The 14,213-nt window shown below is 49.8% G+C and overlaps 3 protein-coding genes across 7 annotated transcripts in view; all 3 read right to left on the bottom strand.

The window, feature by feature from the left end:
- Positions 1-971, bottom strand: part of LOC123780555 (apolipoprotein L3-like) — a 35,131-nt gene extending 34,160 nt beyond the window's left edge. The window contains exon 1 of one of the 2 annotated variants that reach the window (XM_087868722.1): positions 900-971. In XM_087868722.1, the coding sequence (XP_087724848.1) occupies positions 900-953 (54 nt within the window). In that variant the 5' untranslated portion in view covers positions 954-971. The remainder of the gene's footprint in view (positions 1-899) is intronic. The other variant, XM_087868728.1, reaches the window with a different exon arrangement.
- The window catches only part of LOC148108626 (apolipoprotein L3-like), a 67,253-nt gene that overhangs the window by 12,505 nt on the left and 40,535 nt on the right, over positions 1-14,213 (bottom strand). For 2 of the 4 annotated variants that reach the window (XM_087868749.1, XM_087868753.1), the window contains exon 1: positions 900-965. The exons of 1 other annotated variant lie outside the window; for it this stretch is intronic. The gene's annotated coding sequence lies outside the window, so the exon portion shown is untranslated. Of the gene's footprint in view, positions 1-899; positions 966-14,213 lie in introns of those variants that run through there. One more of the 4 variants, XM_087868755.1, reaches the window with a different exon arrangement.
- On the bottom strand, positions 3,542-13,728 carry LOC123780553 (apolipoprotein L3-like). The gene is made up of 5 exons (XM_087868738.1): positions 13,587-13,728; positions 9,013-9,055; positions 8,728-8,830; positions 7,601-7,727; positions 3,542-4,741 (listed from the first exon to the last, which is right to left on the bottom strand). Exons 3-5 carry the CDS (start codon positions 8,756-8,758, stop codon positions 3,880-3,882), a joined length of 1,020 nt encoding a protein of 339 aa, XP_087724864.1. The 5' UTR covers positions 8,759-8,830; positions 9,013-9,055; positions 13,587-13,728; the 3' UTR covers positions 3,542-3,879.

Genomic DNA, 14,213 nt, shown 5'->3' with positions numbered 1-14,213 from the left:
AGGAGGAAGAAGGGGAGGAGAAAGAGGAGGAAAGGGAAGGGAAAGAGGAGGAGCAGGAGGGAGGAGAAGGGAGGAGGGAGGAAAGCAGAGAGAGGGGGAGAAGGAGAAGGAAAAACTGAAAGGCTTGTACAAAATCAACCAATCAATCAATAAATCCCAACAGGACCTAAATATAAGCTAGAGAGAAAAAGCTACAAATGTCCTGGAAGACATGTTTTTAAAAAATAATGTACAGTAGGGGAAATTTTTAAGCAAGATGCAAATCCCAGATGCCATAAAGGGGAAATTTCGGTTATCTGACCTCTTAAAAATTGCAAAGGACACCATGAACTAAGTCAGACTACAGGGAGAGGCCAGGAGGCAGTACCCTCGATACTTAGAGCAGAGAAAAGCTAAGCGCGCATGAAACACGACAGACCCCATGAATCAACAGGAAAGACTGAAAACAAGTTTTTAGAGATGTGAACAAACAATTCCCAGGAATGGCACTAACCCAGGGTCACAGAGCTCCCGGTGGGCGCCGGCAGGACAGAAGGGAAGACCAGGCCTTGTGACACAGCTGTCTGAGGAGAAATGGGACTTTAACATTCCCAAGGCTTCTAGGTTTGCCTCTGTCCGCATAAACACACAGATAAAACTCACGCCCTTATTGTCGACCCCACAAGTCTACAGTTTGCTGTTTTCAGTTTGGATGCCTGGACCATCTATGCTGTGGCCCTTCCCACCCCCAGCCACTCTCTTTCTCCTGCAGTTTCACAGGCCTGCTCTTCTCTTCCTGCCCCACAGTGGGGGGAACAGAGGGCCCCGTGGGGGGCAGGGAGCAGCCCAGACATCTCCCTGCTCTGGGGCCCCACCCTCCAAGCTCACCAAGGAGCTGAAGCACATCCAGCGGTTCTTACCTGGGAGGACCTGCCTGGGAGTCTGTGCAGTAACCACACCCAGAGCCCAAACATATGGACCTAAAGGGAAACTGAAAGCATCCACTTCAAGCAGCTCCTGATGAAATGTACACACCCGGCTGGTCCTAGTGTCCTACCCTCCTTCCGCTGCCCTGACTGCCTCAAAGGGACAGCCCCACACCTGCGTTCCAGGTCTTCCCTACTCAGCCCTCCTGCCACTGACAGACTGTGGGACCCTCAGCTAATGAGTCTCCCCACAGACGCCCCCCCCCGGGCTTGTTCCCAGCCCCCTCCTCTCTGTCTCTCCCACCGCACTCCCTGGCGTGCCTGCCTTATTCACCTTCCTGTGCCCAACATGCCAGGTGCTCACGGCTCACTTCCCAGAGTGCAGCCACTGAGTGCCACACCCCTGTGGCTTCCAGGCATTTGCTGGTGTAGATCCGTCTGCCAGAAGCACCTGCTTCTACCACCTGGAAAAACCATGCTCAGACTTCAAAGCCCAAATCCGGCATCACCTCGTCTGAGAAGCCCTCCAGCACCCTCCCTGGCAGAGTCCTTGTGCCCTACTCTGCTCGCATGGCACCTAGGGGAGGGGCTTAAATCCCCTGTTGCAGTCACCCTGTCCCTGTCTTCCCCCACCCCTTTGGATCTAATCAGGACTCTCTAGACATGGGGGCCAAGTGCTGTTTGCAGGGATGCAGACGCTTGTGGGAGAGAGCTGAGGAAACACTGCTGTTTCTAGCCCGCTTGTTTCTGCTTGATGACAGATGTCTTTCTCTCTAAAGGAGGACTCTTCTAGGATGGCTAGTGTCAGGAAAGAGCAAATGCAAAGAGCCAGCAAGGCCTGTTTCCCGCGTGGTCCCTGAGCAGAGCAGCCATCGTGGCCAGAGCTGAGTGTGTGCCAGGTGCTGTGGGGACACTGGCCATGTAGGAAGGTCTGGTTCCCCCAGCAGCCCTAGGAGAGACAGGCCCCTGCACAGATACAGAAGCTGAAGGGAAAAGGCTCTACGGCTTGGGAGAGCTGTAGCAGCAGCACTGCTGTGGGCTTTTCTGCTTTGCCTTGGCCAAGGGGCTCGGGGTGCGCCCGTACCCCACACCCCACACCCCGTTCCCTGCCCCCACACCTGTGCACATGGAAACCAACCTGACCTTTCCTTCTGGGGTCCCCGGCCCATGTCCCTGGGGCATCATGGCTCCTCCCCCAGCTTTAAGGGAAGGACAGAGGGACAGAATGATGATGCAAGAATCACACTCCAGGGCTTGAGATGATCAACCCACGGGTGGGCCAGGAGCTCGGCTTGAATTTGCAGATGGAAAAGCCACGTGAGGGAACAGGTGGTGTCTTGGGTCCATTAACTCAGGGAAGGGGCCAAACTCAAGGCCACGTTGACGCTCTGACCTCTGACACTTGGTTAAAGTTGTGTGGGTTTTTTTTGTTTTTTAAAGATTTTATTTATTTATTCGACAGAGATAGAGACAGCCAGCAAGAGAGGGAACACAAGCAGGGGGAGTGGGAGAGGAAGAAGCCGGCTCATAGTGGAGGAGCCTGATGTGTGGCTCCATCCCATAGTGCCGGGATCACGCCCTGAGCCGAAGGCAGACGCTTAACAGCTGTGCCATCCAGGCGCCCCTAAAGTTGTGATTTATCCACCTCTCCTTGTTTATTTCTGGGTCACTTTTCTGCAACCTCCCTTCCTCCTGATTCGTCACCCTGTCGCTAGCACGCCCTGCGCGTGACGAGCCGATGAAACCACTGTGAGAGCAGAAGGCGATGCGATGTCCATTCGAGCTGCGGCCCAATGGGCTAATGTGCATGAGAGCGGATTGTGCACGTGGACGGGCTCCCGGAACACAGCCCCGCAGTGCGGCAACAAGGCCGGGGCTGCAGACTCGTCAGGGGAAGGACAGACATCTGCACTGCGGGGACATGTGCCGAGTCCAGCCCACTTGGGGACCCTAAAGATCTAGTGACTAGAAAATACGGCTCTACTTGACCCCCGAGGATCATAAGAAAAGTCACCCCGGATGACCACAGTTTGAGAGGCAGGGTTCTCGGGCAACATCTTTGGTCAATAAGCCACTCAGCGCACTGTGAAGGCAATACCGCCTCAGTGGGCAAGTCCCCCTCTCACAGCCGAGGGAGGTGTCCCGCAGATGCCGCGGCATCATCAGGTGGAGGCTGGAAGAGTCAGTTGATGGGGGTCAAAACGGCACCCTCACCCAGTGTCTCCATCCCCTGGGCACGGGTGCTTGGCTCAGCCATGCAGGACCCTATGACTTGTGTTTCAGAGCAGGGACCCCACTTCCCGCTTCTCCCTCTGTCTATGGACAGTGTGGGGGGTTGAGCAGAGGCTGCAAATTGGACATAGGACGATGGGGACTTCTGAAGTCATCAGAGTGGCTGGCAGAGACATCTAAAGGGATTGCATCCATGATGACAGCACCCAGTCGCTCATGTGACATGGAAGGGGAGCCACGGGTCTGGGTCACTTCTGACCAGCCTGCCAGCATCACCCAGTGGACCATCCTATTTGTCTTTGCTCCGATCGGTGGTCAAATCCAGCCCTGAGAACCAATTATTAACTTCAGGAAGGCTCAGAACTAAGTATTAAGATGGAAAAATCAAACCAACCATCTTCTCGCATATTCCGACAATTCTAACTTTATTATTACTGCCCTTCCCGTTGCTTGTTCCTCCACACCTCTCTTAAACATGCCCCTGCGTCCTCTTCAGTCCATTCCCCTCACTCTCCAGCCCCCTCGCTCCATATTCCAGGTTCCATGTTCCTTCCTCTCTTTGACATCTCTCTACCCCCTTCACCATCTGCATGAACGCCTCCCTCCCTGGGCTCAGCTACAGAAATGCCCAACTCCTCAACACTCCATCCCAAAAACTTTATTTTGCCCTCTTTTCCCCTCTAATAAGGTAACTCCATGTCTTTGTCCCACACATGTCCCTGCTCCCTGCCCTGCTCTGAGGTCATGGAGTCGGGCCCTCCGTCAGACTTTCATAGATCTTGGTGAGCTCCTCCAACTTGCGCTCCAGCTCCCGGGCATCCTGCCTCAGCTCTTCAGCTGACTCTGCCTTTGCCCCCTCCTTCAAGTGACTTGAGTCTTTCACAAGGTTGTACACATCCATTGCAAGGAAGAGACCTGCGGTGGCCGCACCCATGATCCGGGCTCCTTTGCTCATTGCCAGAGCAGTTCCTCCAAAAGCTTTCTTCACCTGCCTGCCACTTCGAACTGAGACACTCCGAGCTGTCATGACGCGCCTGGCATTGACTACTAGACGAGGTTTGACTCTGGCGAGCTTGATTGCACGAGCATTCTTCGCAATGTTTTGCAGGGCTTGAATGCATTTCCCTGTTAAGGAACTAATCTGGGGTATGCAGTCACGCAGAACCTTTGCAAATACATCACCTTTGTCAAATTCAGCTGATGTCAGTTGACTGGCTTGGGCTTTTGCGGACGACTCACTTGAGTATTCCACGATGCTGGTAGACACTTCGGTCACAGCGGCTGCAGCTCCCAGCCCTGCTCCAGTTGCCAAGAGTGTCAGACTGGCCCCTGCTGTTATAGGAGCCAGACCCAGACCAAGGATGGTCAGGATGCCAGACGCAGCGCCAGCGGAGCCAGCTACGATCTTGGAGATGGTGCAGTTCTTGTGTAGCCGGTCAACATCATCTGCGAGCTCCCGGAGCTTTCTTATACGCTCCTCAAGATCCAGTTTCAACTGGGGAAACACACTCAAAAACCTCTCCCTAGCCAGCTTATCTTTGACCTCCATATCCATGGCTCCTTCCAGCTCATTAAGAGCTTCTCGTAGTGTATCCGCTTCCTCCCTGCAACAGTGAAGGTGAAGTGATTAAGACAAGCTTATCTGTAAAGGGGGCTTCATTCCATCGATCCTACATAAACCACAGAATGTTTACTGTAAATCAAATGGAAAAGAATTTTACAAATGTGAAGACATTTTCTTGCAAAGTTAAACACACTCTGTACATTGCTCATGCTCCGTCCATTAAGAAATAAGTCAGTCCATGTCAACTTAAGAAGCTCTTGAGTGGTGGTACTGGATGAAGATGGCTTCACAGTCAAGGACAGGTCCACACAGTCAGCAACACAGTGTCTGTATTTGGGAACTCCATAGATGAACAAAGGGAAGTGGGGTTGGAGCAAAAAACTTTTATTGGAGAATCTTCGTGTGTAATGAAGGATTAACCTCACCCACAGAGAGGTCTGCACTTTGCCCTTGGCACTAGGAAGTGACCTATAGGCCCCACCTAGGATGTCAAGTGTCCTAAAACGATAGGACTGTCTTCCTTTGCCTGGACCTAGGGTCACTGGCCAGTCTCAGAGATGATGTATGATGGGGGCTGTGGGGCATGTGTTGTCAGTTCTTACCTAAGGAGGAACTGGAAACTCCTTAGTGTGACTTCCATGGGGAGCTGAGGATGACAGGTCAGCCATTTGAGGAGCAAGTGATTGAGCCCCAATAAAACTGTACACTGAGCATGGGCTGACAAAGACCCTCTCCTTGACCAAACGTTATCCAGGCTCGTCTGAGCCTCCTCGTGACTAGGCCTTGACCTTGGTCTTCTGTGCTCTGTCCGTGACAGCCTATTGCGCCCAGTCTTAGCAAGAACCCATTGAGTCAGGTTAGCAAGAATCCTCTCACCTTGATGTCTCCTCTTAGTGATTTCCCATCCTCTCCCCTGCCCTGCTCCTTGACTATAAATTCCTAGTTGTCTTCATGGTATACTGAGGTGAGCCCCATCTCTCCCCCCTATGTCAACACTCTTGACGCCTAGGGCATGAATTAAGTCTTCTTTACCATTTTAGTAAGTATCACAATGATTGCTACTTTCACAGTGTGAGCTTCTCTGGTTGGCAATGCTCCAGGTGCTGCCACACACTGAATACAGGACAGCAAGGACGCCTGAGGATAATGAAATATTTTCACTGGAAACCCTCCCAAACTCTGCCCCAAGTGTCTCTCTCTTTGGCTGATGGGAACCTGTATCCTTCCCTGTAACACAGCGTAACTGACAGTGTAAGCTCTCGCTGAGCTCAGTGAGTGCTTCCAGGGAATCATCCAATCACAGGGTGCTTTGGGACACCATCCCCAATTTGCAGTGGGTCCCGACAGTAAAGGCGGTCTTGGGGATTGTGCTCTCAGACTTTGCAGTTTGGCTAACTCTGGGCACTTGGAATTTAAGAAAACAAAACATCGGAGTGAGAAGGCACCTTAACGAGCATCTTGCTTGGCACCTGCTCTCTCCTCCCAGACTGATGTCCTCTGCTGGGGCCCAACCACTGCCCCAACTGACTGTCAGGAAGGACACCCAATACCCTGCTTCCCCTCAGACTCTCCAGCTCATGGCATGGACTCCCGAGCCACCACCCAGCATCCCGACCTAACAGGTGTCACCAGCCTAATTCACACCTAGCTGGTACCCAAGGCCATGTGCAACTTTCTGACAACTCTTAAAGATGCAAGAGACTCTGGGAACCTTCTATATGAATCACTAAACCGGAAATGACCTGCATTTGGGCAAGCTAGTGGAGGAAGTACTTTCCTCCCTGGGGGGGATCTCTGAGGCTCAGAATCCCCAAAGAGTACGGAATTGGCAGTTAGCATGGAGCTGGGAGTTGTCACAAAGCCACACGACCACATCCTATTGGTGTGGGGCTGCTCTATGTAGAAGAGAAGAGGCTTCCAAATGGTAGTCAAGACCCGCCAGCAACCAGACATGTATGGAGGAAACAGCCCCCAGGGCCCTGTATGCCCACTGGTGAGGAGATCAAAGAAGGGATTAAAGAAATGTCCCCTCTCCCAATCACAAGGCCTCTGCTAGGTCCCCGGTCTCCTCAAGTTTTGTGCCCTAGAGAGTCACTCAGTCTCAGCCCAGTTCCCCAAGCATAATTGTCTTCCAACAAGGACCCACCTGTTGTCTATCCTGACCGCCAGCTCTGGCCCTGGTCCAGGTCTCCTGGGCCTTTGGGCAGGAGGACTGCACTTGGTTCCTCACCTTTGACCTCGCATTCACACTAAGGCCTTCGTCACAATCTTATCAGACTGAATTACTGTTTCCATTGAATAAATGACAAATCTGAGACTCCGAAACATCCAGCCCCAGAGCCCCAGAGCTGGGCAGAGATGGAGTCAGGATCCAACCCTGCTCAGTCCAATTTCACTCCGGACTCCACACCTCATGGGCCAGCAGGATCCTGCATGTTCCTAGAACTCCGCTGATGGGGAGGGAAGTCTCTAGTTCGAATCCCCAGGTTCGTAGACTGAGGTGTCAGTGTTCTTTGCACTTGTCCCAGAGGAAGCCATGCTTGGCCCACATCTGCAGAAAGAAGACCCTTGGCCCCTGTCTCTTCTCAGCAATCTCCTAAAAAGTTAACATTAACTGAGCACCTACTGTGTGCCAGTCAATGTGCTAAGCCCTTTACATGCATTATCTTCGTTACTTCATGATGAAACAAGAGACCAAGGCAGAGATAGGTCTCTTTTGGGTTAAGGCCAAGGTCCCATCACCTGCCCTCTGCAGGTTTCACCTCTTCTCAATCCGAGGCCATTCACTGCCAGCAAATGTCAGGGAAGACATATTCCTCATGGATTGTTGAGAAGGAGCATACTCAACCCCAACCCCAGGATACTTCCCTGCACATCCTGGGGCATCCCCGGGCATTACCTGGACAACGTGGCCTCAGCCACGAATCGGTCCCAGGCTTCATGGTCAGTCAGCAAGAAGTGCAGTTCCTCTCGGCTCACTGAGTTCTGGAAAGACTCAATGACTTCCTCGACAAGTGCTTCGCTCTCTAGATGGAAAGAAAAAAATGAAGGGTTGTTTAGTTTTTTCCTTTCCCTGCTTCACTAAGGGAGACAGGAAACCAGGGCTTAGCTTGAGGGAAGCCACAGCGCTAAATCTCTGTATTCTTAGATTGGGGGAGTGGGGCGTGGGGAAATAGCTGAGAGCCGGCCTAGGCAGGGATATTGAGATCAATAGAATCAGTTCCTGCTCCGCTTTCTAATTGGTAAGCAGGTGCTTATAGTGGGGACACAGGACACCTGCCCTCACTTAGCCGTGGGGGGGCCAGGGGATGATGGGGGAGGGGAGTTTTCTACCTGGCACTAACAGGTTCCAGGTAGAGGGGACACCAACAATACTTAGGGAGGACATATTGTGTAGTAGGCCATGGCCCAAATTACAGAAAAACATATTACATTTGATCCTCATGACAACATGAGGAAATATTCTCATTTTACAGTGAAGGTTAAGTAAGGCACTCCAGGTCACACAGGTGGGAGGTGGCAAAGACCACAGTGGGGTCCAGGTGAGTGGCTCATTGACCCTGTCTGAGCAGTCAGGCTAGCAGCAGTGTGACAGCTGGAAGGAATGGCCTCTGTCCTGAAGCCCCACAGTCATCCTGAGTCATGCTGTAGGCCCGGACAGGGCGAGAGGGCAGAAGAAGCCTCCAAGTTTGCTGGTCTACCCCCTCCCCACACCCTGCCTCAGGACCCCTTTCTTCCTTCCTTTCCATTTTGCTGTCCCCAACCTCCCTGTGGGCTGTCCTGACCTCACTTCTGGGTCATTTGATGGATTTGAGGGCGGCAGGGAGAGGCAGGAAATGAGGACCTCAGCCATGACCCTGAGAGGACAGGAGGGAGGGGTCTCTATAGACTCCTGGTTTGGGGACTCCCCTTGACCCCTTTTGGGGGCTCAAGGACCCTTCAAGGGACTGATTCCTCTGTAGTTTTACTCAGCTGGAGGTACCCCTGCAGTTCTAGGAATCATCCAGAGAAGTGGAAGTTGACTACCTGGGCTGAGCCCATGTGCTCCTGAGGTCATGGTGCCGGCAGTAGGATCTGACTGTTTTTCCTCGCGTCTGCGTCCCGGGTGGAAGGAGGTGTCGCTTCACCTCTGGGGAAGAGAGAACAAATCGTGGGGTCAAATGTGAGCCACCTGTGGCAGCAGGAAGCAGCGAGGGGCCAGGTCTCTGGTGCTTCCCTCTGGGATGCTTACAAAAGCCAAAGTAGACTTTACCCGATGCACTTGTCTGTCTACGGGCTTCTGCCAGCGGATATTTAAGGAAAGTTACTCACCTCACTCCAGCTCACTCCCAAGGCACGCCAGACTCCTACCGTCCTGTTGGGGTACAAGGAGAAGATAATCGGACAAGGAGACTGCCATCTGAGAAGTTATAGAAGCAATACAACCAAACACAGAAGAAAAGATGGGACAAATGCTCTGGAAATTCCTCAAGGTCAGGAACGTGTGTGTCTACTAATTGCTAAGAGCTAATATGGATCAAGTGTCTATGACAGGCAGGGCTCCTTACGTGCTCCCTCACTGACCATTCTCACACCCCCAGGGGGTGGGTGCTCTTGTGGCTCCCACTTGAATGGGGAAGACAGCAGCACCTCAACTTAGGTTAGTCCACTGTTCACAACAGTGCTAGAGCCAGGACTTGAACCCGAGTGTCTCTGAGCCAAATCCCATGTTTGTGATGACTGTGCTCTACTTCCTTGAATATACAAAAACATTTATTCATATACAGTTGATTTTTCAACAATACAGGGGTTATAGGTACCAACTCCATCCCTGTGCAGTCAAATTCATACATAACTTCGGACTTTCCCAACACTTAACCACTAATAACCTACTCTTGACCAGAAGACTTACCAATAACATAAACAGCTGACCAACACATAGTTTCTATGTTATATGTATTACGTACTGTATTCTTGCAATACAGCAAGCTACAGAAAAAGAAAATGTTAAGAAAATCATAAGGAAGGGGCGCCTGGGTGGCTCAGTCGTTGAAGCATCTGCCTTCTGCTCAGGTCATAATCCCAGGATCGTGGGCTCAAGCCCCACAACTGGCTCCCTCCTCAGTGGGGAGACTGCTTCTCCTTCTCCCTCTGCCTCTCCTCCCTGCTCATGTGCTCTCTCTCTCTCTCTCTGTCAAATAAATAAAATCTTAAAAAAAAAATCATAGGAAGAGAAAGTACATTTACACTAGTGTACATATATTTAATGAAAAAATCTGCATAGAAGTAGATCTCTGTTGTTCAGCTTGTATTGTTCAAGGGTCAACTGTAGAAGTGTTTATTTGTAAATGACTCTTCTCATTCCACAATGAGGACTTGCATCAGGAACCAGTCTTTGTCTGGATCAATTTCCTGGTGTCACAGCTTCCCAAAGCCTGTGTCTTCCCAAAGCCCAATGTCCTCCTTGCTTCCACAAGATTATTCATCCCACTGGGCCTGGAGTCCTGCGAGGTCCTGGTACAACCCCACAGCCCTACTTTGGATTGTCAAGCCTTCCCGATAATGCCCAGTTCTCTCTGCTGTCCTCCGCCAACTTTGAACCTTAGACTGCTTCTAATTCTTTATCTAAATGATACTGCAGGGGCGCCTGGGTAGCGCAGTCGTTAAAGCGTCTGCCTTCGGCTCAAGGCGTGATCCCGGCGTTCCGGGATCGAGTCCCACATCAGGCTCCTCCGCTGGGAGCCTGCTTCTTCCTCTCCCACTCCCCCTGCTTGTGTTCCCTCTCTCGCTGGCTGTCTCTATCTCTGTCAAATAAATAAAATCTTAAAAAAAAAAATAAAAAATAAATGATACTGCAAAGAACAATCTCCTTGTAGAAAACTTTGCATTTTGCATTTGAGATTGTTTCCTTAAGACATTTCTAGAAGCAGGATGACTGGGTCGAAAGTATCGACATGTACAAATTTTTTCATACCTACAGCCACACTGTTATGAAAAAAAATTATACCAGTTCACATTCACACTCACACTACATGACACTGTCCACCATTCTATTCTTACCAGTTCTTCATCGTCTTTTTAAAAAAAACAGACCCTTATAGAGCGAGAATTTATTTTAGTTTTGTTATTCTCTTGCCTTAGGAGATGAGGAAAGACAGCAAATGTTGATTAGGTTTAAGTATTATTTTTTTAAAAGAGTTTATTTAGGGGCGCCTGGGTAGCGCAGTCGTTAAAGCATCTGCCTTCGGCTCAGGGCGTGATCCCGGCGTTCCGGGATCGAGTCCCACATCGGGCTCCTCCGCTGGGAGCCTGCTTCTTCCTCTCTCACTCGCCTGCTGTGTTCCCTCTCTCGCTGGCTGTCTCTCTGTCACATAAATAAATAAAATCTTTAAAAAAAAAAGAGTTTATTTATTTATAATTCGTGAGAGACAGAGAGATTGAGAGAACGAGTGGGAGGAGGGGCAGAGGGAGAAGCAGACTACCCATGGAGCAGGGAGCCCGACACAGGACTCGATTCCAGGACCCCGGGATCATGACCTGAGCCGAAGGCAGACGCTTTCCCGACTGAGTCACCCACGCACCTTCAGCATTATTTTTTTTAAAGTTTATTTATTTATTTTTTTAGTAATCTCTACACCCAGGTTGGGAATCAAACTCACAACCCCAAGGTCAAGAGTCCCATATTTTTCCAAATAAGCCAGCCAGGTGCCCCTAGGCCCTCTTCGAAGAAGGCAAAAGAGCATTTATCAACTACCCCACTGAGACCTGACTGAAATGATAGTAAAGATATAAAAAAAACTAATGATAAGAGTGACTCACATTTGTGGCCTTTGCTCTGCACTGGTAATTTCTCCAAGACTTTACAAATAATAACCTATATTCTTCCAATAATCATGGAGTTGTGTGTGTATCATTTGCTTTCCTGCTTACAGATAAGGGAACTAAAGCACCGATACATGACTTGCCCAGAGTCAGAAATCTAGTAAGTGGGGGTTGCCTGGGTGGCGCAGTCGTTAAGCCTCTGCCTTTGGCTCAGGGCGTGATCCTGGCGTCATGGGATCGAGCCCCACATCAGGCTCCTCCGCTATGAGCCTGCTTCTTCCTCTCCCACTCCCCCTGCTTGTGTTCCCTCTCTCGCTGGCTGTCTCTATCTCTGTCAAATAAATAAATAAAATCTAAAAAAAAAAAAAAGAAATCTAGTAAGTGGTAGACTGGGTTCAAGGGTTCAAGGTCCTACCTGCTGGACTCAAGAACCCATACACCGTCTCTCCTCATTCTGCTACCGGTTTAAAAAGAGAATGGTCCAACAGGAGTCCAGAGATTTAGACAAATGTTTGAAGGCAGACTGGATGGAGAATTGATAGCTCAATAAAGAAGACGAGAGGGAGGTACCATCAGAAAAACAGAGAGAGAACAAGGCAATAGGCAAGAAGAATGGTCTGCTAGGTACAGCTTCAGAAAGGGAGACAGAAGATGAGAGGGAGGTGGAGGGAAGCAGAGGAAGGTTACCAACCCCTCACCTGATCCTATATTCACAGCAGTCTAGGTCTACACCAGATGGGGAAAAGCAGAACTGAGAGACTCTGGATAAAATACCTGTCTTCTGGCATCTAGGGGGCCCTCATCCAATCACACTCCAGGGAAGCCTGTCAGTCAACTTACCTCTCTGTAAATATGAATGGGCAATCAAGGGTCACATATATAAGAAAGATGAAAAGATGGAAAAGGTGACTAAGGTAAATAAAAAATGACTCCAGAAGGGGCACCTGGCTGGCCCAGTTAGTAGAACATGCAAGTCTTGATCTCAAGGTTATGAGTTCGAGCCCCACAGTGGGCATAGAGCTTACGTTTAAAAAAAAAAAAGACCACAAAAATCAACTGGACTTAACAAACCTCAAAAACAATGATACCAGAAGAAACACGTAATTTTGATTATAGGGAATAATTTTTTAAAACTTGAACCAATGTCCTCAGGGAGATTAGAAAGGTGTTGTCTTCATAAAATGAGAACGGAGTGCAGTAAATAGGGGAAAAATAATGAGAAAAAAAGAGATCTTAGGAATTAAAAAGTGATTGACAAACTAAAGAAGCCTACGGAAAGGCTGGAAAAGTTAAGGAAAACTTCCAGAAAAGAAAACAAAAAGGTGACAAAGAAATGGAACTACATGAGGAATGACAAGTTACCATTGCTATCAATTCTTAGAAAATAACCTCAGAAAGAGCTGCAGAAAAGAAAAAGTGTGTGTGTTTACGGGGTGAGGTAGAGGATAATAACCAAGACACCAAGACACAGAAAGATAGGAGGTCCAGGAAACAGGAAAATTAACATAGACAGAAAGGAATCCAAGGAATACAGCTGGGCATACTGAAGGCTTACAGAGCATCCAGCCCAGAATGGAATACGAAGTGAAGAGTTCTATGGGGAAAGGAGACTTATAATAATATATTTGATATAATACTTAATATAATGCACAGTTCAAAAGAAAAGGAGGAAATGTTGAAGACAACATTACAAAGCATAAAAACAAAGGCAATTAGAAATCAGGAAAAACGAAAGCTGCCCAAGAAAGCATGTGCAACTGTATTTCACAAGCTAGCTCGACGGTAAACAAAACGGAAAATATCACACATATGTAAACCTCCTTGTTCAATTTTTAACTTCTAGAACAAAGGAGACCCTTTAAATATGAGAACAAAATGCACTTGTTGCCAATCAATATGTAAATTAAAGTACAATGGTAGAAGTTAGGAGGTGAAGCATTAAAGATGGGAGGAGGATTAGCCTGGGACCTGGGGCTGGAGCAGCAGGTTCCCCCTCATCTACATAACCTTGACCATGATCCTTAACTTAAAGAGCTGTTTGGAGGGTCAGTAGATGGGCAGGGACACCCAACCTCCCAGCTTACCAGGGAATCTTCCTCTGAGCTGAAGCACATCCAGGGGTTCTTACCTTGGAGGACCCGGCTGCGAGTCTCTGCGGTAACCACACCCGGAGCCCAAACATATGGACCTAAAGGGAAACTGAAAGTGTCCACTTCCAAGCAGCTCCTGATGAAACAAACACAGCTGGCCGGTCCTAGTGTCCTACCCACCCTCGGCTGCCCTGACTGCCTCAAAGGAACAGCCCCACACCTGCGTTCCAGGACCTTCCCTGCTCAGCCCTCCTGCCACTGACAGACTGTGGGACCCCTCAGCAAATGAGTCTTCCTACAGACCCCTGGGGGTTGTTTCCAACCCCCTCCTCTCTGTCCCTTCCACTGCACTCCCCGGCGACTCCCCGGTGTGCCTGCCTTATTCACCTTCCTGTCCCCAACATGCCAGGTGCTCACAGCTGACTTGCCATAGTGCAGCCACTGAGTGCCACACCCCTGTGGCTTCCAGGCATTTACTGGTGTAGACCCTTCTGCCAGAAGCACCTGCTTCTATCACCTGGAAAAACCATGCTCAGAATTCAAGCCCAAATCAGGCATCATCTCCTCTGAGAAGCCCTCCAGCACCCTCCCTGGCAGAGTCCCTGTGCCCTACTCTGCTCC

This window comes from Ursus americanus, chromosome 17 (genome assembly GCF_024610735.1).
Source record: "Ursus americanus isolate L20-20 chromosome 17, mUrsAme1.1.p, whole genome shotgun sequence".
Classification (NCBI taxonomy): domain Eukaryota; kingdom Metazoa; phylum Chordata; class Mammalia; order Carnivora; family Ursidae; genus Ursus; species Ursus americanus.
This window is presented reverse-complemented; position numbering and strand designations above follow the sequence as displayed.